This window comes from Littorina saxatilis, linkage group LG3, assembly GCF_037325665.1.
Source record: "Littorina saxatilis isolate snail1 linkage group LG3, US_GU_Lsax_2.0, whole genome shotgun sequence".
NCBI classification, from domain to species: Eukaryota; Metazoa; Mollusca; class Gastropoda; order Littorinimorpha; family Littorinidae; genus Littorina; species Littorina saxatilis.
Window position 1 is genome coordinate 20,339,686 of NC_090247.1, and position 25,245 is coordinate 20,364,930.

Consider the following 25,245-nt stretch of genomic DNA (forward strand, 5'->3'; position numbering starts at 1 on the left):
TTTAAGTTCAACTTCATATAAATTTAATAACAGCGACACCTTTCATTTCTTTCAACAAATTCAATCTTCACCACTCTGATCACAAGAACAGCAAGCACCACATTCACTCACAACATTCACATTCATGCAGTTTTACCCTCCTTCACAATCACATCATATTCTACCCATCTGATGCTCCTTCTGAAGCGTCAGGTACTGTTTGATTTGCATTAGAAGCTGCACTCGAACTGTCCTGAGAGGCAGCAGGGATAACGTTTGTGTTGGGAGTGGGGCCGTTCGTGTTGGCAGGGTTCGAGTTGTCGCCTTCACCACTGCCCCAACGAGAGAGTCGGCGAGATTTGGCCAAGTCTGTCTCACTATTGCGAAGGTCTGTGTCTTGAGGCCGCAAGTCAGTGTCAGTGCGCAAGTCTGTGTCTCCTCTGAGGTCTGTGTCTAGAGGCACTGCTTTGCCGTTTTCTTTTTCGTTGAAACCTTCTCCGTACTCAGGGCTGTCTGCGCCCACCCCGTACTCGGGACTCTTGTCCCCCGGAGCCGCCCCGACGAAGGGCAGGGGCAACCCCCCCTGAGCACCGTCCATCACCGGTTTGTCCAGGGCAGGGCCACGCATGAAGTCTGGTCGCGGACCTCGGAAGTTAAGGCCACCGGGACCGAACCTGAAGCCCCCGTTGACCGGCAAGTTGGGTCTGGCCCCCAGCAAGCCAGGGCGACCCCCTCGCAGCGCAGCCAGGCCGGGGAGAAGGCCGTGACCCTGGGGCCCATTGTTCGGGTTGGGGCCAGATGGGGGCCCTTCGTCCATTGGATTTCTGTCGCCCTGATTAGCCTGGAGGTCGTTTAACTGCAGACGGGGGTTGTCGAAACCAAAGGGTCCTCCCGGCCGCACCAGGTTTGGTCTCTGTCCCAGCACAATGCGAATGGGTCCCTGTCCCGGCCCCAGCCCCCTCATCCCGGGACTGCCTGGCATGCCCAGACGCTGACCCAGCTGTAAGTTTGCGGGGCCGAGACCTCGGGGACCCTGGCCGCCCATCCCTAGCCGCATGGCCATGGCCCCCTGACTCATCAGCCCCTGGGGCATCTGCTGGCGCATCATGGCCTCTGAGCTGACCGGGGGCTGGCCTGGCTGCATCATGCGAGGTCCCATCATGCCAGGCCGGCCCAGCATGCCTCCAGGCCCCAACGCCATCCCCGGACTGGACACTGGCTGACCCAACTCCACCATCATGCCCGGCCGCGGAGAGCCTCCGGGCATCTGCATTTGACCGCCTCCAGGCATTTGCATTTGACCGCCTCCGGGCATCTGCATTTGACCACCTCCAGGCATTTGCATTTGACCTCCTCCGGGCATCTGCATTTGACCTCCTCCGGTCATCTGCATTTGACCACCTCCGGTCATCTGCATTTGACCGCCTCCTGGCATCTGCATTTGACCGCCTCCAGGCATCTGCATTTGACCGCCTCCAGGCATCTGCATTTGACCTCCTCCAGGCATCTGCATCTGAAGACGCGGGCCCCCGGGGCCAGGCATGCGCATCCTCATGCCCATCATGGACAGGGACATGAGGTGTGGGGAGGGCGCGGAGGGGGGGAGGTCCATGGGGCGGTGGTCCATGTCCTCATCCTCCATCTCGGCCAGAGCCTCCTCCTCCAGCTTGTCGTCGCTGGGCCACTCCTTGGGCTCCTCCATCTCCTGGGGCGGGGGTCGCATGGGGAAGCGCATGTTGTGCAGGCCAAAGGGCGAGCCCTGGGGGTGGCCGGGAAAGCCGGGGCGGGACGGGGTGCCTGGCTGCTGCCCGGGCATCATCATGGGGGCCGAGCTGAGCGGGATGCCTGGTGGCCGACCCAGAGGAGAGTCCATGTTCATTCCCATGGGCGCGGAGGTGTTCAGCATGCCGGGGGGACCGGAGGGCATGGAGCCAGGCATGGACACCACCTGTATCAACACAGGAAGCTGTGTAAAACACACGTTACAGCATTGTCAACTGCACACACTACTTCATAACTAAACTCCACCCGTAGACTTTTAACGCTGCCATGTTTCAAGTTTAAACAATCCTTCCTGCAAATCTCAAAACAGGACCAACACAACAGTCTTCCCTAGAAATGCTACATCAACTGCTCAAACTAAGAATGTATGAGTATGAAAGTAAGGAATGAACAGTACTTTTCCTTGGTTCAACCCTTTCCTTTCTACTGGCAAGACATGCTACATCAACTATAGAAATGCTACATCAACTGCTCAAACTAAGAATGTATGAGTATGAAAGTAAGGAATGAACAGTACTTTTCCTTGGTTCAACCCTTTCCTTTCTACTGGCAAGAACACTTAACAAAATCAACATTCCACCTTCAACACAGCCACACACACTGTGAAAACAGTTTTTCAAACTGTCATTTACAGCCAGCACCTCAGCATAAAGGTCACTTGCAGTCCACTGACCTCTTACTTTACTCAAAGTGTCCTTCACAAAGGACACATGTTATGTATTGCAGGGGCAATCTTTGATTACAGACATCACTGTACCTACAAGTGAGACTCACCTGAGCTAGAGAGACGCCAGCCGGGAGAGACATGGGTACCGACCCGGGTCCTCCAGGGGGATGGAGCATGTTGGTGGGGAGCTGAGGGGGGTTGCCCTGCTGCATCATGGGGCCTGGACCAGGCATCTGACCCACGTTGGGGGGTGGTAACTGCACTCCAGGTGGCAGCTGACCGGGTGGGGGCATCATCATGTTTGGAGGCATCATGGACAACTGATGTGGAGATGGAATGGCTGCAACAGACAGGATAAGGATAAGATTTTAGTTAGTCCTGTAAGGTTACCCTCGTGGAAATTAAGGCTACTTTCTCACTGGGGAAAACGAGCTGCCATTCAGTACGGTGCTACCCATTTTTTTTCTTTTCTTTTTCCTGAATGCGTGTATTCGTTGTTTCCAAGCACTGTTCGGACACTGAGGAGAGTCTGCACAAAGTTGACCGGGAAATAAATCCCACACCAAACGTGGGGATCGAACCCCGGCCAATAGCGACAATTGGTTTTGAAGTCAGCGCCGCTACCGCCTGAGCTATTTTCCCACCCATAAGACAGGTGTTTCATGTCAAATTTGCTTATCTAAATGCACCAGAAAGGTGTTCAACATCAAAATAAGCTTCTCATTGTTGCATCAGATCATCAAATGTGCATGTATACACTTTCTTCATCTCAGTTCGCTGTACAAATGTCTGCAGTGAGGCTGTGTAAGCTATTCCCTATTCCAAACACAGTGCAGAAAAGAATAGAAAACCACAGAACTTAGTGGAGTTGGTGAACCTACATGGATTATGGCCGCTAAAGCTGGGCGGAGGCTGGTTGATGGGGGGAGGGTTGTGGTTGTCGGTCACCATGGCTGGTCTCATGTCACTGTCCTCCTCGGGTCGCTGCAATGGAGCTCCTGCACGCACACACACACACCATGACAACGTCACATCACTAACACCAAACATTCACTTCAACTTCGACCTAGTAGGTTTTGAAGTGGACAGACAGATAAATACTAATTAGAAAATGAACAAAGTATGAGGACTTAATTCCGTCTTTCTTTATTTGGTGTTTAACGTCGTTTTCAACCACGAAGGTTATATAAGGAGGGGAAAGGGGGGGGGGAGATGGTATAGAGCCACTTGTTAATTGTTTCTTGTTCACAAAAGCACTACCGTACTTTCCGGGTGACAAGGCGCTTCGTTATCTAAGACGCACCTCCTTTTTAAAAAAAATTGTAATCCAGTCACCCATTGGACGCAGGGGGCCGATAGGGCGCACCAAAATTGAAAAAGTATACTGGTAGTCGAAGAATGAAAATAAGCCGGCGAGATCAAAGCCAGGTCCATTGTTTATAGACACGGCCTTCTTCCCAGGGGTCAATGACCCAGTTTTTGCCATGAGAGGTGGTTCCTGTCATATCTGAGAGAGGAAACACTTCCTGCTTCGGGGTCAGTGACCGAGTTTAACAGAGTAGAACTCTGTGTGTGCAGCGAGATCAAAGACATTGTGATAGCTGGGTGGCCTTGTTTACAGACACGACCTTCTTCCCAGGGGTCAATGACCCAATTTTTGCCATGAGAGGTGGTTCCCCTGTCATATCTGAGAGAGGAAATACTTCCTGCACCAGGTCAGTGACCGAGTTTAACAGAGTGGAAATAATTATGTATGTGTGCTCTGTGTGTGCGGCCAGATCAAAGGCAGGCATTGTGATAGCTGGGTGGCTTGAGAGCTCGAGGAAACTTGGCCAGGGCAGTACCTAGTAGCTGAAACATGCATTATCACAAGTTGTTTGACTGGTACTCAGGCGGTCTCTTTGATTTTTTTCGTATTTCATACACGGATTCTTCGTTATACAAGACGCAGGGGTCGAACTCGAGGAAAAAAGTCGCGCCTTATGACCCGGAAAGTACGGTAATCAAAAAATTGCTCCAGGGGCTTGCAACGTAGTACAATATATTACCTTACTGGGAGAATGTAAGTTTCCAGTACAAAGGACTTAACATTTCTTACATACTGCTTGACTAAAATCTTTACAAAAATTGACTATATTCTATACAAGAAACACTTAACAAGGGTAAAAGGAGAAACAGAATCCGTTTGTCGCCTCGTACGACATGCTGGGGAGCATCGAGTAAATTCTTCCCTCTAAGCCGCGGGGGGTCTTAACTCCGTCAGACGCTGTTTCTTCAAACAAATTTTGTTAAATAAATCTGATGACCACAACTCTTCCACACGCACTGTATTGTATTGTATGGGGAGATTTATATAGCGCTTGACGTTCTCTAAGCGCTTTACATATTAATTTCTGCCGTGTGAGATGGAATTTTGTACACAATATATCACGCATTCACATCGGCCAGCAAACCTCAAGCCTATTAGGGCGAGCATTCACCTTTCACGGCCTATATTCCAAGTCACACGGGTATTTGGTGGACATTTTTATCTATGCCTATACAATTTTGCCAGGAAAGACCCTTTTGTCAATCGTGGGATCTTTAACGTGCACACCCCAATGTAGTGTACACGAAGGGACCTCGGTTTTTCGTCTCATCCGAAAGACTAGCACTTGACCCCACCACCTAGGTTAGGAAAGGGGGGAGAAAATTGATAACGCCCTGACCCAGGGTCGAACTCGCAACCTCTCGCTTCCAAGGCAAGTGCGTTTACCACTCGGCCACCCAGACCCCTGCAATCACATAATTTCACCACTCTCCACAAATAGAAGTGAATGGATAAAGCAACCACTGCATCACCCATTTCTAGTTGTAAAGAGTGGTGATTAACAGCATGTGCCAGTAGGGGTCAATACAGATAACTTGCTTCCTTTTGGAAAGAAATTCGAAGAAATCCCAAACAGACTGCCAATATACCAAAACCAGGACTCGAAAACTCTGGATGAAGACGGGAAAAGCCTTGGTGAGTGAAACAAGGTAGTACTGCAAGACCCACCTTTGAGATGTTCAGGCAGCGTGTCCTCATCGAGGGTGGCCCCGTTCAACAGCGGCATGAGGTCGGCAGGCATGCGGCTCCAGGGGATGTAGGTCACGCCCAGCTCCACATCCCACTGGTCCTTGAAGGCAGACTCCTTCACCCCGATGTTGGGAGCCCACGCCACCTGAACACAGGACAACTTTATTATCTGTTCTGTGGGTACAAATAATACTTAGTACACACAGCAAAAAAAATCCTTGAAGGCAGACTCTTTCACCCCCGATGTTGGGTGCCCACGCCACAACTTTATTATCTCTTCTGTGGATACAACTACAAATAAAAAAAATTTTAAAAATTTAATTTTCATTACTTCTTTGTCCCATTGCTGGAAAATTTGGGTCGCTTCCTCCCAGTGAAAAGCTAGCAGCAACTGAGTCGCGCTCGGATCACAAGTCCAGTGCTCTACCAACTGAGCTACCAGGCTAATAGTAATTAGTTTATGACCTGTTCTGTGGGTACAAATAGTCATTAGTACACACAGCAATAAAATATGCATGCACAACCCTCATGACCACCTTCTAGACCCTAGACAACCGTACAGTTGCTGTGGCTGCAAACACAACAGCTGTATCTGAATGACATTTGTGGCTTTGAGGAAACACTAAACAGCCCTGAAAGTCCAAGAAATGGTGTACTCGCCTTTGGCTAGTGATTCTGAAAACTTACCAGCCAGAGAGCAAACTTTACTGGCCAAACCAACAATTTGTTTCAGCAACTTTACTCACATTTGGCGAGTAGATGAACATTTCTACTCGCCAATTATATGTTTTTACTAGCCATGCCACTTTCAGGCCCATTAAATCAAGCTATGAAAAGACTGCTGGGTACATACTCACACACACATACCAGGTATGCTGTTGGGTGCCAGCAGTCAGCAGAACTTATTTCAAACTGTTAAAACCTTTGCTACAGTTGTCTGTTTGGCCATTTTCGCCAACTTGCAGATAAAAACAAATCCTAGCAATACCCTTGAACATACACACACACGTCAGCATTCCCAGCCACATCTACATGGACACTTCCAGTATCACACACACAATTCTATGAATGCCTCGTTTCTGTGGTCACTGGCATAAAGCCCAATAGGCACACTCACCCTGAGAGCACTTGAGTTGAGTTTGAAGCCTTTCATTCTGTCGAGAGCTTTAGCGGCTTCCTTGCGAGCGGTCATGCTGACGAAGGCACACCCACGGGGAGGCACCATCTGTTCCCAAACACACAAACTGTTGTAAGCTGTCAGAAGCATACTTTCCTGAAAACTCTTCCTTGAAACGTGCTCAACCCAATCTATTTTCTCCATTTGAACCAATCAGCATGTTGGAGTGCAATAAGAAACAACCTCATTCAGGATATTCGTATTATAATGTTCCTTCACACAGACAACACAAAATTGTTCCCTCACCTTTATAGTTTCTGTGGTTCCATACTTTTCTATCTCTGAACGCAGTTCATCTTCTGTTGTGTGCTTGGCTAAATGGCCGAACCATAATGTTGTAGAACATACTGAAACAGAAAGCACCAGTTAGACACCACACAGAAAACTGGCTATCGTCAGCAACTACTGAAGTCATTTTAACATATGAAGCATCTATTTTCTAATACTATGTGGTACGCCGAGGATGTATTAAGGCTTCACAAGAACACCAGAAATATAACAGATAAATAGATAACCCTACAATTATAACATAAATGAAAAACTTTGTATCACACATCAAAATCGACAACACAATCCAAACTGTACTCACTACTGAGATGCTTATCCTTCACAGGAGGAAGACCCAGTTTCTTTCTTTCTCTGTCCTTTTCTCTCAGTCGCTCACGGTCATTATCCCTCGACCTAAACCAGAATTACAGAAAGACACGTCATTTGAGGAAAAATAACATTCTCAACAAATGTCAGAAAGCTTGACTAGCAAACTGCTTCACATTGCAAATGTCTTTGAGGATGTATCTAGCATTCAAGGACAAACTAGGGAGTGAAAGTGAGTGTGTGTGTATGTGCATACTATGCTGGTCGTTGAATAAATAATACTTTGTGTTTCACCATCACAGATATGTCATGGTCAACCTATTGGACTGGAGATACCTCAGTTCTGGATCACCTCACCAAAGGGCTGGCTAAAAATGAGCAAAATACTGTATGACAAACAGCTACACTGGATCTGCACACTCCCTTGTGCACTGTTCATTTGAAACTTGCCAGAATGGTGGAAGAGATGTTTACTTTCAGCTGACTGATATAAAAACTTGTTGCTGAGTGACATAATCACGTTCTGAGTTATCTTGGAACCCACAAAATTCACCAACCGTGATCTTCGATGTCGGTCTTTGGATCTGCGTCTTTCTCTGGAACGCGACCTTGAATGTCTCCTTCGTCTTGGAGACCTGCAAAACAACACGCATGATTCTTTAAACTTGTAGTAAACTCATAATGACACAAGACTTCACAAAACAACATGCATGATTCTTTAAACTTGTAGTAAACTAATAATGACACAAGACTTCACAAAACAACACAGGCTGTAAAGATGGGCAAAATGGTAGATTATATACTGTTACAAAGCTAATTGACAGCTCTCATCCTTCTGGCGGTCCAAAGAGACAATGGAATCACAGACAGTTAGTTCACAAGTTCAGTGCCTTTCCAAAATCTACATTTGATTTACTTGTTTTGATTTCGTTATATTTTGCTTTTCTATGTGACTTGTTAATCTGTGGAGGTCTTGAAAGCTGAAAAGTAAAAATCTCTTCTGTTGTTGGACAGTGGTGTTGACTTTATCTTGGTGAGTAAAAATCTCTTCTGTTGTTGGACAGTGGTGTTGACTTTATCTTGGTGAGTAAAAATCTCTTCTGTTGTTGGACAGTGGTGTTGACTTCATTTTGGTGAGTAAAAATCTCTTCTGTTGTTGGACAGTGGTGTTGACTTTATCTTGGTGAGTAAAAATCTCTGCTGTTGTTGGACAGTGGTGTTGACTTTATCTTGGTGAGTAAAAATCTCTTCTGTTGTAAACAGTGTGCGTCTCCATCAGCAGTCAATTTGAGTAGGATTTTTTTTAGACCTACAAGTGCAACACATCTCTTCTGTGACTTCATCCGTCATTCTTCCTCTTCTTGAAACTGACGCACAACCCACCTTGATCTGTCTCTAGATCGTCTGGAGCGTCGTCTGTCGCGGTCGTAGTCCCTGCTGTCTCTATCATCCTGGTCCTCAACCACGATCACGTCTGGGTCCTGGTTGTAGCTGGAATACTGACTCTGTCACATACACCAAACACAACATTTTATTATGTTTGATACAACTGAAGCTGGGTTGGAAAAAGAGGCTGCTGGATACTGAAATATTTTGCTTTCGCCTAACACACAGAGAGAGAATGCAAAGGAGAGCGAGAGAGAGAAAGAGAGAGACCGAAAGTGAGAGCTTATATCACTGCTGCTGTAAAACATGCCCCCAAACATGTGATTTCAACGAATCAGGTCCTGCGGTTTGTTCTCACCCGTTTGGGTGGCTTCCCCTTTTGCTTGGTGCACCTCAACCCAGGGCTCCCCAAACTGTGCGTCCCTGTGTCCTATACACAGTACTTACATTGGAGCAGAAAAAAAAATGTACTAGAAATTGTTGATGGGGGCCGTGCGACGCCCTGAACTAGAAAAGAGCAGCTCCTAGGACACACTAAATTTGCCTATCACTCGTACCGACGGTACTGATCAAATTGTCCGCTAGTCAGTGTCCTATTAGAATAAACAAGCACATACACTTAACAAGGAAATTCGAAAACGAGGAAATATACTGCCAGATTCCTTCAGGCGCAAAATCTAACTGATAAGACAAATGCCGTTTTTGTAAAGGTCTCGCAGAACTTCCAAAAGTTATTGGACCCTCGAAAGTACTGCTAAACAAGAAGAGCAAACGCTCGATCGAGTCACTTTCGCAGTTCTGAATATTATATGAGGCATCAGATGGACAGGAAGAAATTGCTATTCACAACACAATGAGTCACGTTCACATAAAATTTGAGCCCGGTCACTTTTATAGTTTCCGAGAAAAGCCCAACGTTAAGTTGTGTGTTGCCGAACAGAAAAGGCTAGTTATCTCCCTTGTTTTTCTGATAACGTTCGTAAAAGGCTACAGATGTAAATACTTTGATGTAAAGAATAATCCTACAAAGTTTCAATCACATCCGATGAACTTTGTCAAAGATATAAAATGTCTAATTTTTCCTTTGACGCTGACCTGTGACCTTGAAAAAGGTCAAAGGTCAACGAAACCATCGTTAAAGTGTAGAGGTCATTGGAGGTCACGACTAAACAAAATATGAGCCCGATCGCTTTGATAGTTTCCGAGAAAAGTTTGTCAAAGATATAAAATGTCTAATTTTTCCTTTGACGCTGACCTGTGACCTTGAAAAAGGTCAAAGGTCAACGAAACCATCGTTAAAGTGTAGAGGTCATTGGAGGTCACGACTAAACAAAATATGAGCCCGATCGCTTTGATAGTTTCCGAGAAAAGTCCAACGTTAAGGTGGTGTCTACGGACGGCCGGCCGGCCGGCCGGACAGACTAACACTAACCGATTACATAGAGTCACTTTTTCTCAAGTGACTCAAAAATATAGTCGAAGGTCCCGGTACCCTCTAGTTAGAACATCTGTGGGGAGCCCTGGATTTTACATACGCTGCACAAGACACTACCAGCTCAGCTCACCTGGCCGATCTCCTTGTTGAACTGTTCCTGCTGCTGCTCCAGGTGGTGCTTGCGCATGGCCTCCGAGTCATGCATGTGGTCCCCCGACTTGAGGCTGGTCACGTTGTGCAGGTGCTGCATCATGCTGGGGTCACTCAGCAGCTTCTGGACACCGCTAAACAAACACACCTTGCACCATTAGACTGTGTACAAGTTAATAAGTTTACAGGTGTTGCAACATGCTTGGGTCACTCAGCAGCTTCTGGACACCGCTAAACACACACACCTTGCACCATTAGACTGTGGATCGTTGTGGAACAAGTTCAAATATCATGCATGGGAATGGCTGCTAGAAAAAAACACCTCTGAAATCAAGGGGGGGGACTGGACATTTTTTTAAGGCATGATCAAAATCTATGCATTCTAGACCAAATCCAGAAAAGGTGGTCGAAAGTCAACTACTTGGCTCACCAAAACGAGCTGCAGTCAATAATCTTTTCCGCATTTGGAGCTGTTCTGTTCAAAGACACTTGAGCGATTCAAGCATATAAAACCCTCTTAGACAAGTTTAGACTTTTTGTCCTCTGAAAATGTATTTTCATCCTGTGAAATTTCATTTCTAAACCTCTGAAATTAGCGGATCCGAGGATCATTCCCATGCCTGCAGATACTGTCATGCCTTTCATTAATATTGTTTTAACAGCTTGACACATCAACAAAGGAGCAAGACAAATCTGACTGAAAAGTATTTAAGGTCGCTGAAACCAAGGGATGATTTTCACACTTCCGAGATTCAGATCTTGCTGATCAAAATGCTGAAATTCCATAATGGCCAAAGCACCTCAGTCTCAATGCAAAAATATTTCATTCACAGCTCTGAAATCTTTGATTTGCTAACTTTGTAACATGTAATTTTCAAGTGGCATGCATGAAATTGTTAGTAAACTGGTTGTGCCTTGGTCCAGAGAGCAGACTTACCCTGGCAAATGAGGGTGCGTGCCCCCGCCGTCCTTCCTGTCGTCCTCATCGTCACTGTCGCCGTAGTCAAAGTCCAGCAGTTTCTGTCACAACAACACAGCACACAGTTAGGTGTTGCACATAACAGCTACACACATTATTCACTCCAAAACTGCTGTCTTCTGTTTAATTCCGATTACCACCATATACTATCATGCTTGATTCTACAGCAATTCAACCCATTTTTGCAATTACTGAGCAGACTTTAATTTCTTGTGTTCTTCAATAACCTTCACAACACTCCCATTCCTTCAAAATTCTCACAGCAAGGCAATACTCATAGCTGGGCAATAGCGCGCGCACACACACACACACACACACACACACACACACACACACACACACACACACTCTCTCTCTCAAATCCAGATTGCACATACAAAAAGAAACCCGTCTGCACATACACACAGAACACATGCAGACACCAGAAGAGTATCCTCACCCTGTTAAATCCTGGCTCAGACTGTAGTTTCCTGGCGTCCCCTCCCCCGCCCTCCATGCCCCGATCTGAGTGTGACTGGTCTGACACTGTAGCAGGGGCATCTGTCTTGTTGAGCACCTGGTCGGTCAGCAGTTTGATCTGGGCCAGGAGGTTGTTGTCGATGACCGGCGGCGTCTGCTGGGGCTTGCTGGACATCATCTCAGTGTGCATCACCAGCTGTTGCTGCAGTAACTGGAGCTGTTGGAGCTGCACCTCCTGTCCTGACGCCAGTAGGCTGCCCTGTGCACACACAGCCACTTGTACATACACCTTTATCAAGTGTGAATCTAGCCCTGTGCACACACGGCCACTTGTACATACACCTTTGTCAAGTGTGAATCTAGCCCTGTGCACACACGGCCACTTGTACATACACCTTTGTCAAGTGTGAATCTAGCCCTGTGCACACACGGCCACTTGTACATACACCTTTATCAAGTGTGAATCTAGCCCTGTGCACACACGGCCACTTGTACATACACCTTTGTCAAGTGTGAATCTAGCCCTGTGCACACACGGCCACTTGTACATACACCTTTGTCAAGTGTGAATCTAGCCCTGTGCACACACGGCCACTTGTACATACACCTTTATCAAGTGTGAATCTAGCCCTGTGCACACACAGCCACTTGTACATACACCTTTATCAAGTGTGAATCTAGCCCTGTGCACACACGGCCACTTGTACATACACCTTTATCAAGTGTGAATCTAGCCCTGTGCACACACAGCCACTTGTACATACACCTTTATCAAGTGTGGATCTAGCCCTGTGCACACACGGCCACTTGTACATACACCTTTATCAAGTGTGAATCTAGCCCTGTGCACACACAGCCACTTGTACATACACCTTTATCAAGTGTGAATCTAGCCCTGTGCACACACGGCCACTTGTACATACACCTTTATCAAGTGTGAATCTAGCCCTGTGCACACACAGTCACTTGTACATACACCTTTATCAAGTGTGGATCTAGCCCTGTGCACACACGGCCACTTGTACATACACCTTTATTAAGTGTGAATCTAGCCCTGTGCACACACAGCCACTTGTACATACACCTTTATCAAGTGTGATTCTAGCCCTGTGCACACACAGTCACTTGTACATACACCTTTATCAAGTGTGAATCTAGCCCTGTGCACAGTCACTTGTACATACACCTTTATCAAGTGTGAATCTAGCCCTGTGCACAGTCACTTGTACATACACCTTTATCAAGTGTGAATCTAGCCCTGTGCACAGTCACTTGTACAAACACCTTTATCAAGTGTGAATCTAGCCCTGTGCACAGTCACTTGTACATACACCTTTATCAAGTGTGAATCCAATAAAACAAATCAACAATCCTTGACAAATACCCATGAGATTAACCAAAAGTTATCTTTTTTCTTCATCCAGAAAGAGTTAGAGACGTCAGCGAGTACCAAACTTAATCAGGACTATGCACTGTCATCATTTTGCACTATTATGCCATCCTAACTACAGGGATGTTGTTAGGCGTCGGACATCGGACATAGACCAATTAAGAGGCTCAAATGTCCGATTCACATAGCCGCATGGCATTCAGATGTCCTATTGTTTTGAACTGAGCGCTGGCATTGTCCGATAAGAACTCAATTCTTTCGGACAGCGCGATATTCGTTAATTTTCCTTTTAAGATACACCTTTTTAAAAAGGCGACCAAGCACTCTCGCGTACAGGTGCACTGAAGTTGTACAGCGTGGATCTTGCGTTTGGTTGACACCCGTCTGCAGCACATCAAAGTTAAGAGTATGGGAAACAACTCCAACTGACTAAGTCCTGCGTCTGCTTTTGCTTTCAGTTCGAGACATTTTGACGTAGCGCACTGAGTTATGCTACAGAAAAATAAAACTTAAGCCTGCCAAAGTTCAACATAAGCTGAACACGTTTGGCTATTCAACGGCATCCTGTGCTATATTAGGGTCAAAAACGGGGGGGGGGGGGGGGCGAGCGTCATTCTTGAAAATGAAACAATTCTGACGTCCTATTGACATATCTGAAAGCGGTCAAATGTCCTATTGATGCTGAAGAGCTAGGATATTTGTCCTATAGGTATGAATTTGTTGCAACATCCCTGTAACTAGCACCAACTTTCCTGACCAACTAAGCGTTCAAATAACAATAGGTATGACATATTCAAGGCTACTGTTTCAGGGCTCCCATGGAAGGATAAAGATTAGATAAAGATAAGATTTCATATAGTCCCAGGGATGTTGTTAGAAATTCACAACTATAAGACAAATGTCCTGGGGCCGAATGTATAGCCCCTCCATACTTTTAGGATTTCATAGCGCTGTAGAGCGCATAGCTATGAAACGCACTATAGAACTCAGCGGTCCGCATGCATGAGTTGAAATAGTGCCTGCCATAGCTAAGAGCGGCTCTATTTTTAACACGTAGATAGTGGAAGGGATTCCCCGTCATCCTGTGTCTCTGCGCATGCGTCAAGCTTTGTGATGCTTCGCGGCGGGTCAGTTGTACACCATTTGCCGCAGAGTTTGGAAAGCCCGTCTCCTGATAAAACTTGCTGGAAACTATATCCATTCCGGTACCCTCGCCATAAAGGTATAAGTCACTCTCTTGCTGGTTCTGCATGCTGTGTTTGATGTTATAAATTCCCGTATTATTATTATTATTATCATTATTACTTATGTACCGCGATCAGTTCGCCACACACATCTTGAAAAGATCCGCACGCGTAAAAACTGACCCAAAGTCAAGATAACCCGCAGAACCGGCGGCAATGCACCCTTTCGATTCGGCAGTTCGAGTTGCTCTTACAGTTCATCCGTGATTGCAAGAATGTCCTGCTGACGAAAGCGGAATTTTCTGTACAGTTCCACGTCGTCGTAACGATTCAGTGGATGTAGGCGGTCAAGAAAGATCCGGTTGCTTCTCAAATTTCTTCTCATCCTGAATCGGCATGAAAGCAGCCGCCATTTTAAACGCTCCAATAGCGGGTTCCATAACTCTTATTGGAAGGAGGGGCCTGCTATAACTTTATGGCCGACATAAGGCTCTATGCGCGGTCCATGCATTAGAAATAAGAGACTTTATGGAATCCACAGACTTTATTGCAGTGACGTCATCAATTTAGGCTCCTATGGAGGGGCTATGCATTGGCTTCCTGGTCTTTTCTAAATCAATAGGACATTTGACCACTTTCAGAAATTTCAAAAGGACATCATAATTTAGTGCAAAACACTGTCCATGGAATGGTTCCCAAATCATGTGCACACACACATGCTTTAACACACACACATATAAGATATATACACCAAACATTTGTGCATACATTGTTTTATTAATTTAGTTCCAAATAGGACACACACAAAAAGAAACATAAAAAGCAACGAAAACCTTCAGCACTCTTTTTTTGATTGTCTCACAAACTGCATAATTTGACTAAGAAATGAAATACTGAGAAAAAAAAAAAAAAAAAAAAAAGTCCGGTTCAACACAGATTTGACAAAGCAGTATGGTCTCTTTGCTGTCAAGGTCTAACCAACCGAACAGGGTCAGCCATGAATAGTTAAAAGGCCGTTTCTACGAATTTCCTGTCGTGCCAACAACATGTCCTGTACAAAAGACAAATCTTCTCTTTCCGTGGTTGTGTCAGCGACGACGCTGTCATTGGCACTGTCATTTTCAAGAATGACGCTCACCATGTTTTCACCTGTTTTTGACTCAAACGTAGCACAGGATGCCGTTGAAAAGCCAAAGATCTTCATCTTTTGTTGATCTTTGGCAGGCTTTAGTTTTATTTCGATGGCATAATTCAATGCGCTTCGACAAAATGTCTCGAACTGAAACCAAAAGCAGACGCAAGACTTAATAGTCAGTTGGAGTTGTCTCCCGTACTCCCAACTTTAGTGTGCTGCAGACGGGAGTACTCGAACGGCTCATATCGCAAACGGTTCGGAATTCCCGAAAACGCAAGATCTGCACTACACAACTTCAGTGCACCTGTACGCGAGAGTGCTTTTTGAAAATGTGTATCTTGAACGTAAAATATCGAATATCACGCTATCCGAAGGCATGGAGTTCTTATCGGACAATGACAGCGCTCAGTTCAAAACGATAAAACATCTGACCGCCATGCGTCTATATGAATCAGACATTTGAGCCTTTCAATCGATGTCCGATTTCCGACGCCTGACGACATCCCTGTAGTCCTGCACAGGGATAGGGTTTCCCTCATGGACATTTTGGCTGCTTTCTCAATGGGGAAAGCAAGCTGCCATACAGTACGGCGTACAGAAAACCTAACATTCCTTAAAAGCTCCATCAGTCCAGGAACATGTTGAAATTCACATTCAAAACGATACAATCTGACGCAAATCCGATCATGTTGATAGGCTTCTGATTGAAAATACAAATTCACAGAAAAGATGGGAGCCCTGTTTCGAATTTCAAAAGAGCCCTTCAGATGATCAAGCAATCTAACGTGACCAGTCGACTGAAAGGACAGACACTCTCTGTGCGATGTTGACATGGCTTACCTCCCCTGTCTGTTGCAGCAGCTTGGTGAAAGTGTTGACGATGTCGCTCTGCTGAGCCAGCAAGCTCTCCTCAGTGTTGCCGTTGCTGGTCTTGCCCTGGCTGCGTGCGTGAGCCTGCACCACCTTCTCCACCGCTCGCTGGGCTGGGGACACAGGCAAGTCTTGCTTCCTCACGTTACCTCACACATAGGTACTGTCTACTCTTATCTCATTTTCACATCATAGGTCACACCCCTGATAATATTGTTTTGTCCTCTTGTTAGGTCACACACCTCTGTTGTCTACCCTTCGCTTATTTTCATATCATAACAAGTTTTCTACTTTCTGTATCAGGAGCAACTGCTTGTATTAGAAAGTCAGCGTTACAAAAATGTAATCTGAAGGGAATAATGTATGACAGTCTGATGAAATCGAGGAGTAAGAAACATTGTAGACGTGCTGAAAACTTCTCACTGCTAAATACATGCATCAGGCAATGACATATTCAAAGGAAAACTGTTTGTCTGCGGAAACGCTTTTTTTGGCCAAAACACTGGCACCATAGCACAGTACAGGACACATGATCATGCTCAATTGGTACAGGACTTAAGTTTTCGCTCCATGAGCAGTACTGCTTTAAATGTCGGGCTATGAATGTTCGAAGCCAGCCTTGTGTAGAAACAAGGTAATGGTATCCCTTTCACTGTGCTTACCAGCCAAGACAGAGTCGGTGCTGGTGGGGTCAGCAGCCATGTCCAGCAGGGGCTGCACCACCTCCATGGGGAAGACGCTATTCTTCTGCCACAGGTTCAGCACTCGCACCACACGGCACTGCAACACACACACACACATTATTGATACAGGTATCACAGGGGCTACACCACCTCCATGGAGAAGACACTGTTCTTCTGCCACAGGTTCATCACTCGCACCACACGGCACTGCAACACACACATTATTGATACAGGTATCACAGGGGCTGCACCACCTCCATGGAGAAGACACTGTTCTTCTGCCACAGGTTTAGGCCCCAAAAAAAAATAGGTGTGGTTACGGTAACATAGCCCCAAAAAATAGGGTAGGTAGGTAGGCAATCACTTTTTTTTTTTTAAACTTTTTTTTCTAATGTGTACAAATTAAACCTACTTGACAGGGAAATAAGTGTGCGACACGGGCGCTTTCGCTTTCATTGCGTTTTTTGCACTCGTTTTTTTTTTTTTTTTGACAAATGTAATAAAAAGTTATAGGATCGGCCCCTAAAAATAGGGTAGGTCGGGTTACCGTAACCACACCTATTTTTTTTTTAGGCCTTAGCACTCGCACCACACACACACATTATTGACACAGTGGAACCCCCTTTTAAACACCCCCAACTTCAGCCTTCCTCTTTTCTAAGACCTTATTCTTTTGAGATTTTCAGAGCATAGTCTGTACATTTAAAATCATTTTAAGACCTGATTTTCTCATATTTTTGTAGGTCTTAAAAGGGGGATTCCACTGTATCACATCGTCTTAAGAGGTAACCCTCATGAAAACATGGGCTGCTTTCTGCCTGGGTGAGCTGCCATAAAATACGACGCTACCCCATATTTTTCTTCTCCTGCATGCGTGTATTCGTGTTTCCAAGCCCTGAGACTTTCGCCGTGAACTTGAAATCTTTATTGTGCGCATGCATGCACACAGGCGTGTTCGGATACTGAGGAGAGTCTGCACAAAGTTAACCTCTGGGAAATAAATCTCAACACAAGGTGATAGCGACAACTGGTTTTAAGCCAGCGCCGCTACCAACTGAGCTTTCACCCCGCCCCCTCATTATTAAGTCTACAGAGCAGACACTATCTTTCTATAAACATTTCATTTCAATCAATTATATATATCTACAGTAAGCTTAAATCAATTGTTCTCTCAAGACATACTACTATTGCAGCTACATCAGCCGTCTACAATAAAAACCATTTTGCACAAAGTTATGTCAGTCTTTGAGATGCTTCTGCTGTTACAAATCTTCAAAGCTATATTTTATCGGCGGGCAAAGCTGTACAGTGCATCGATAACATCACAAAGGCTCCGAGTGTTATTTTAATACTGCACCCTCCTTTACCTTTTCATCAGGGGGACATTTCAACAGACTCTGAAAAGTGGTGACAATGTTCTTGGTGAAGCGCGGGCCAAACATTTCCTTGTCGGGGCCAAACTGGTGGCGTGACTGTCTGACGATGGAGTCGATGACGTACAGGCCAGGGACCTTGTACTCTGGCTTGCACTGCAAGGAAACAAACAAAAGTCCTATGTAGTCTATAATAAACAAACAGAAGCCCTTTGTAGTATATCACACTGGACTTGCAATCAATGACTGGGCAGATGCACCAAAAAGTTCATAGAAATAGCAACTACAGACTCAGCTCTGAACTTTTCTACTTCCTGCTTGTTTGATCTTTGGCGTGTGGATGGCAGACAAAATTTACCCAGCCCACAAGTTGCAGGTTGGACAGCTACACTGCCTCTGTTGCTAGTTGGACAGCTACACTGCCTCTGTTGCTAGTTGGACAGCTACACTGCCTCTGTTGCTAGTTGGACAGCTACACTGCCTCTGTTGCTAGTTGGACAGCTACACTGCCTCTGTTGCTAGTTGGACAGCTACACTGCCTCTGTTGCTAGTTGGACAGCTACACTGCCTCTGTTGCTAGTTGGACAGCTACACTGCCTCTGTTGCTAGTTGGACAGCTACACTGCCTCTGTTGCTAGTTGGACAGCTACACTGCCTCTGTTGCTAGTTGGACAGCTACACTGCCTCTGTTGCTAGTTGGACAGCTACACTGCCTCTGTTGCTAGTTGGACAGCTACACTGCCTCTGTTGCTAGTTGGACAGCTACACTGCCTCTGTTGCTAGTTGGACAGCTACACTGCCTCTGTTGCTAGTTGGACAGCTACACCGCCTCTGTTGCTCGTTGGACAGCTACACCGCCTCTGTTGCTAGTTGGACAGCTACACTGCCTCTGTTGCTAGTTGGACAGCTACACTGCCTCTGTTGCTAGTTGGACAGCTACACTGCCTCTGTTGCTAGTTGGACAGCTACACCGCCTCTGTTGCTAGTTGGACAGCTACACTGCCTCTGTTGCTAGTTGGACAGCTACACTGCCTCTGTTGCTAGTTGGACAGCTACACTGCCTCTGTTGCTAGTTGGACAGCTACACTGCCTCTGTTGCTAGTTGGACAGCTACACTGCCTCTGTTGCTAGTTGGACAGCTACACTGCCTCTGCAGATCACAACTTGCACTGCATAAACCTTCTTCTCCAGTGTTCGATCCTGCATAAACCAAGGTCAGAAATTACCCAACAAACTTTTGACATTTCTACAACTCAGTCTTTGCCTCTGTCAATAGTTCTCGAAACAAGTTTCAACTGCAGAATGAAGCACTTTGGCTATAGCCAGACAAACTATGGAAAACACAAGTTTTTGGTCTCTTCGAAGGTGTCTCCTTGAAAACTTTACCTCACACAAGGCACTACTGTATTGACAAGCGATACGCAGGCATCAACTGACCTTCAAGACAAACTTCTCCACACTTTGCACCACGTGCTTGTAGAACTTGATGGCCTTGATGGCAGTCTTGGTGACCGACGCCATCTTCGCCCGAGACACAGGCGGCCGGTTCTCATACAGCGAGGATAACTGCAACACAAGAAGAGAAAAATCTCAGGATGGAATAATAACTGAATAAACAAAACGAGACCAAAGGCTTGTATGACTCGCCTTCACAATACATACGGATCAGTCTAAACAAATTATCTGCTGCTCCAGACATTTAAGACAAGAGGACCAAATGAACATAGGAGTTAGGGACTCACCTTTGTCATATGAATCAGAAACAAATTATCTGCTTCTCTAGCTCCCTAAATGTTATATTTCATCTTGAAAAACTTTGGAGAAACTAACAATTGTTCATCTTGTGGCCAACATTCGACCACGACATGACCATAACATTTGACAATGGTCAACCAGACTTGGGTCATGCCTGGAGGTCATCAAACCCTAGATGTAGAAGTGTGTACAGATTCAAAGTTCCAGCTTCAAAAGCATCCAAAACAAATCTTTTTGTACGTCTTAGGCCTAAAAAAAAAATAGGTGTGGTTACGGTAACCCGACCTACCCTATTTTTAGGGGCCGACCCTAAAACTTTTTACAGTTTGTATTACATTTGTCACAAAAAAACCGAGTGCAGAAAACACAATGAAAGCGAAAGCGCTCGAGTCGCACACTTATTTCCCTGTCAAGTAGGTTTAATTTGTACACATTAAAAAAAAAAGTGATTGCCTACCTTCCTACCCTATTTTTTTTGGCTATGTTACCTTAACCACACCCTTTTTTTTTCTTTTTTCCTTATTAACCACTTGACTGCCTTAGGACAGGTATACCCGTCATGCGCTTGTGTAGCCGCAGCGTCTTAGGACGGGTAAGCCCGTCTTCTCCGTTACGGGATTTTCCAGAAATGCTATGTCACTGCTGACACACAAATAGCAGCCAATGGCTTGGTAGGATACCTCATTCTCATGAATAAACATAAATGGTGACGCGGTTTTGCGTCTGAAGGCTATTTTTGGCCTTGGCGACAGGGTAGGGGAGAGAAATCTCGACTCGTCAAAATGGCTAACGGTGACAGTCGACCGGGCCCTAGTAGGGAAAAACAAAGCCGGACTGACGCTACAGGCGGTGCAAATGATTATGGATACTGACAGGGGAGATCTTCTTTCGGACGATTCGTTGGAAACAGGTAGATGATAGTGATTATAATCCTTCTTGGAGCAAGCAAAACAGCCACCTGTGTTTGATCCACAGGCACCGGAAGATGCGCCGGACTGATTTTTAAAAAGTTCATATTTAAACATCATTATAAGACAAACTAATTATCCCCGAGTACGCAGTACTAGGGTCCTGCAGACTTTAATTGTGTGTCTGTTCGTCTCGACTTAACAGCTTATTGCTGGGAAACTACTGGGCGCAGTTCGTTCAAAAGTTGATACACTAACTTGATAATAGGTCCGATTGATCGTATTAAAACTTCATGTTACCTGGGACCTAAATGCGAAATAAATCACAAAAGCCACTCTTAACGGCGGGCGCGATTCGCGGTGGGATAGAACAGCCGTTCGGCTGATAAACCGCCCAGCCAGCGACACCACACCAGGCTTTGCGTGCGTGTACCACTGCGCGAGGACTATAGGCATTTGAGTTCACTGGCGATTGTCAGATTTGTTGGCTTGGAGGAAAGCGTTTCCGACTATGGCCAAAGAGATCCGGGTTCGATTCCCGGCATGGGCGGTCTATTTTTTTTTTTAAATTCTTGTTTACTATTGTTTATTATGAACGTTTTAATGTTTTATTTTACTGTAATAATTTTTTTAATTGTGTAAAATAAATTTTTTTTTTTTTTAATCCAAGTGATCCTGGTGGAAAGCGATTCATCTATGGCCAAAGTGATCCGGGTTCGATTCCCGGCATGGGCGGTCTATTTTTTTTTATTTTTTATTTTAAATTCTTGTTTACTATTGTTTATTATGAACGTTTTAATGTTTTATTTCACTCTAATAATTTTTTTTAATTGTGTAAAATAAATAAATAATTTTTTTTTTTTTTTTTTTTTTGGTATAAATCCAAGTGATCCGGGTTCGATACCCGGCATGGGCGGTCTATTTTTTTTTTTTAATTCTTGTTTACTTTTGTTTATTATGAACGTTTTAATGTTTTATTTTACTCCAATAATTTTTTTAATTGTGCAAAATAAATAAATATTTAATTTTTTTTTTTTTTTAAAATCCACGTGCACAAGACAAAAACTTTCATACTGGGGGAGCGAGCCAGTCTGAAGAGTACTCGGGGCCAGCGCCAGCGTTTCTTATTATTTGCATGATTAGACACTAAAAACAGATTCTTGGTTCAGTTTCCCTTAAAAATAACATAGGTTTTACTTACCTACCTACTGCCAGTTTGGAGCTAGAATTTTTTGTGAATTATTACACCCCGAACTCCAATATTCCTTGGCAGTCAGGAATGCACATACGCAAGTTTTGATTGGCAGCGAAAGGGTTAAAAAAACAACAACAAAAACATGGCACCGCTGTGATATTAAAATTTTATGAGGGTACACCAGTCACTTGTTTCTCAGCGGCAAGATTTGGTGAGTGAAAAAAGTGGGACGATTCTTGAAACGAAGTACTGCTCGTGACTAAGAACCACTGAAAAGTTAAATGTAATCCTTTTTGACCTGAACTCGACCGCACTGTGACCTTGAAATATGTTCAGAGGGAACCAGACTTGGATTGTGTCCAGAAGTCATCAATCCCTGAAAGCGTGTGAAGTTTCATAGATCTAGCAATTAGCATCAAAAACGGGGACAAATTATACCGTTTCATCTTTTAGACCCAAACTTCATCACACTGTGAACTTGAAATTTGAGGAAGGCCAACAAGACTTGGGGCATGTTTGGAAGTCATCATAGTATGGGATTACATGAAGTTTGAAGGACTAGCTTCAAAACTGCTGAAGAAGACAATTTTCCACTTGTGTACCCTTACATGACCCTGGTGTGACCTTAAAATTTGACATGGGTGAACCTTTCTAAGGTCATACTCGGAGGTCATCAACCCATAGATTCATCAAATTTCATAGTTCTACAACTTCTAGCTACATGTTCAAGAAATAGATTATTGTCCATGACCCTGCCATGACCTTAGAATGTACGTTAGGCACAACAAAAGTTATTTGTTTCCGATTCCCCAACCAACCCTTTTTTCCCTTCGGACACACATTCCAAAAATATTTTATAATAAAGAACAAAATTTAAATTTGCAGACTTTGCAAAGAGTCACTTTCCCTCAGCATCCAGGGGAGACAGTTTGCCAGATTTCTGGCTATAAAAACAAAAAGCCACATACACATGTGTAAAAAACAAACTTCAATCAAACATGTAAAAAATAGGAACCGACCCTAATCTTTTTAGCCTTGTCATTGGAAACAAACATCAATTTTTGGACTTATCAATTCTATTGTTTCTAAGTTCAAACCCTAAAAATATGTGAAGACCTAAAGCTCAGGCATTCCAAATGTTGAAGAAAATGAACTTTTTATTTTGTGACCAGCACATGACTTGCTTTGACCAAATTTTATTAAAGATTTATCAGATTTGAGTCTCGTCTGGACATAATTGACTCATGAGTCATGATCAGCAATTGATGAAGTGAATAATACCAATCATCCCTTTGGACAACACAATCTTGATCAAATTCATTATTCAAAACCAATGAAAGTGACAACATGACAGAGAGAGCTGGAGCTCCTTCCTAATGCGACATTGGTTCGATGGCTGATTGGTCTCAATTGGAAGTACAGGCAAGAATTGCTCACGGTTCGCCTCTCGTTATGCAAGAGAGCAAGAGTGTATATATATATGGAATGGTTTGATGGGAAGCAAGGCAAGAATCAGATATGATTGATACAGAAAAGCCCTTCTGCACTGGTCGGTATCTGAGCAGCTCTCGCGAGACACGCTCTTTGTTATGCTTTGAACATCGCGAGAACTTTGAACCTTGGCTTGTGCAGCTCGCATGAGATCGCTGTACCGCATGCTTTGCTATGCTCTGAAGTTTGTGAGAGCTTGGAATACCGATAGGGTCTATTGGCAGCTGTGTGGCTGCTATTTATTCTAGCATAGCGAGCACCTCCAAAGAATGCTGGCATACTCTCGCCAACTACTAGTGTTTCTTATGGCGAGAATTCTCCAAGAAACGCTACTGAGACTGTGCCAAAAGGTCAGGTGTCATGTCTACTGTCCCGAATGACACACGATTGCTGACATTTCACCATTGCCAACAGAATAAACAAATAAGAAATAGGTAGAAAATGAATGTGAAAACTGACTTTAATTGTTGATCAGTATTTTCTATACCACTAACAAATAATCTACTTGCACATAGCTGTTTGGCAAATGTATGTTGCATGGGACACACTGACATGAAAGTGGAAGATGTTTTTCCCTCTAGAGAAACTACATATCAAGTTACACTTTTTGTGCTCTTCCATTCCAGTTGGCAATCAATTGTTAACGCATGTTATTAGAAAAAATAGAACGAAAACAGATTAGATAGAATGAAAAATGTACTGGTGATGTCATTTGGGACATACTGACATGAAAACGTCACCTTTTGGCACAGTCTCTACTAACTCGCTCATCTCGTTTGTAAGAAACGGAGGACTGGTCTCTTCCTGCATCATGGGTATGAGGAAGTCAAAGCTTCTCTGGAATTATTTTAAACGTAATTACAACTTGCTATTCTGCTGCTTCAAAATTCTCTCCATGTCCAGATAACTCACTAACTGGGAGGGTGGTATGATTATTATCGATCACTTTCCTTGCAAGTTGTAGTGGTACATCGGGTAGGTACTACAGCAGTACACAGGAAACCGACACGACTTCGGCACCTTTGACCCGATTTATTTTGCAGAAGAGCGATAGTAACTACACGTACGTTATATCAGCACAGTTCTTCACCTATGCCAAAATACAGATAGAGTAACCATGGTGTTTACTAACTGTGTGCTCTCAGTAGAGACGCATTTCTTGACAGGCCGCAAACTAGTCTGGGCTAACGCATCAAATGAAGGAACAAAATTGTGGTCGGTTTGGTGCGACAAAATCTACATGTACACGTTGCATTCATTGCAACTGTGGCCCATACCTCATTGTTGAAAGCTCTAACAGCTTCCATGTTTGAAATTTATGGTAAATCAAACTGCAGAAGCGAACGATGCGAGTATCGGCCCAAATATCTCTTCCATCTACTTGGCGTGGTGTCCAAAATGGCGGTAGGGCTTCATCCCATAATGTCACCATGAAAATAACAAAGTCCTCACTGATTGGTTATTTCTAGGAAAAGGGACCAATCAAAAGTTACTTTACAGAGTGTCAAGTTTGCCTCCACATCGGAACGTTAACAGAAATTTTAACGAAATAAAGAATGCATTTGTTTGAAAGTGAGCATTTTAATTGTTTAAGA

At 44.5% G+C, this 25,245-nt stretch overlaps 1 protein-coding gene across 1 annotated transcript; it reads right to left on the reverse strand.

The window, feature by feature from the left end:
* On the reverse strand, nt 1–25,065 carry LOC138961836 (SR-related and CTD-associated factor 4-like). The gene is made up of 17 exons (XM_070333507.1): nt 24,928–25,065; nt 19,739–19,867; nt 18,296–18,457; nt 16,908–17,025; nt 16,216–16,358; nt 11,647–11,925; nt 11,166–11,248; nt 10,209–10,362; nt 8,641–8,762; nt 7,815–7,892; nt 7,253–7,344; nt 6,910–7,010; nt 6,604–6,711; nt 5,466–5,631; nt 3,310–3,426; nt 2,536–2,768; nt 1–1,927 (listed from the first exon to the last, which is right to left on the reverse strand). Exons 1-17 carry the CDS (start codon nt 24,955–24,957, stop codon nt 161–163), a joined length of 3,882 nt encoding a protein of 1,293 aa, XP_070189608.1. The 5' UTR covers nt 24,958–25,065; the 3' UTR covers nt 1–160.
* Nucleotides 25,066–25,245: the final 180 nt, after the last annotated feature.

What these genes read in the sequence shown, in the direction of transcription:
- LOC138961836 (XM_070333507.1), bottom strand. Translation starts at nt 24,957, where the DNA reads ATGGAAGCTGTTAGAGCTTTCAACAATGAG. An exon ending in TGCTGCAACAGACAGGGGAG is followed by an intron (nt 11,926 to 16,215) that starts GTAAGCCATGTC and finishes GTGTGTGCACAG; the next exon opens with GGCAGCCTACTGGCGTCAGG. An exon ending in TCAACTCAAGTGCTCTCAGG is followed by an intron (nt 5,632 to 6,603) that starts GTGAGTGTGCCT and finishes TCCTGTGTTCAG; the next exon opens with GTGGCGTGGGCTCCCAACAT.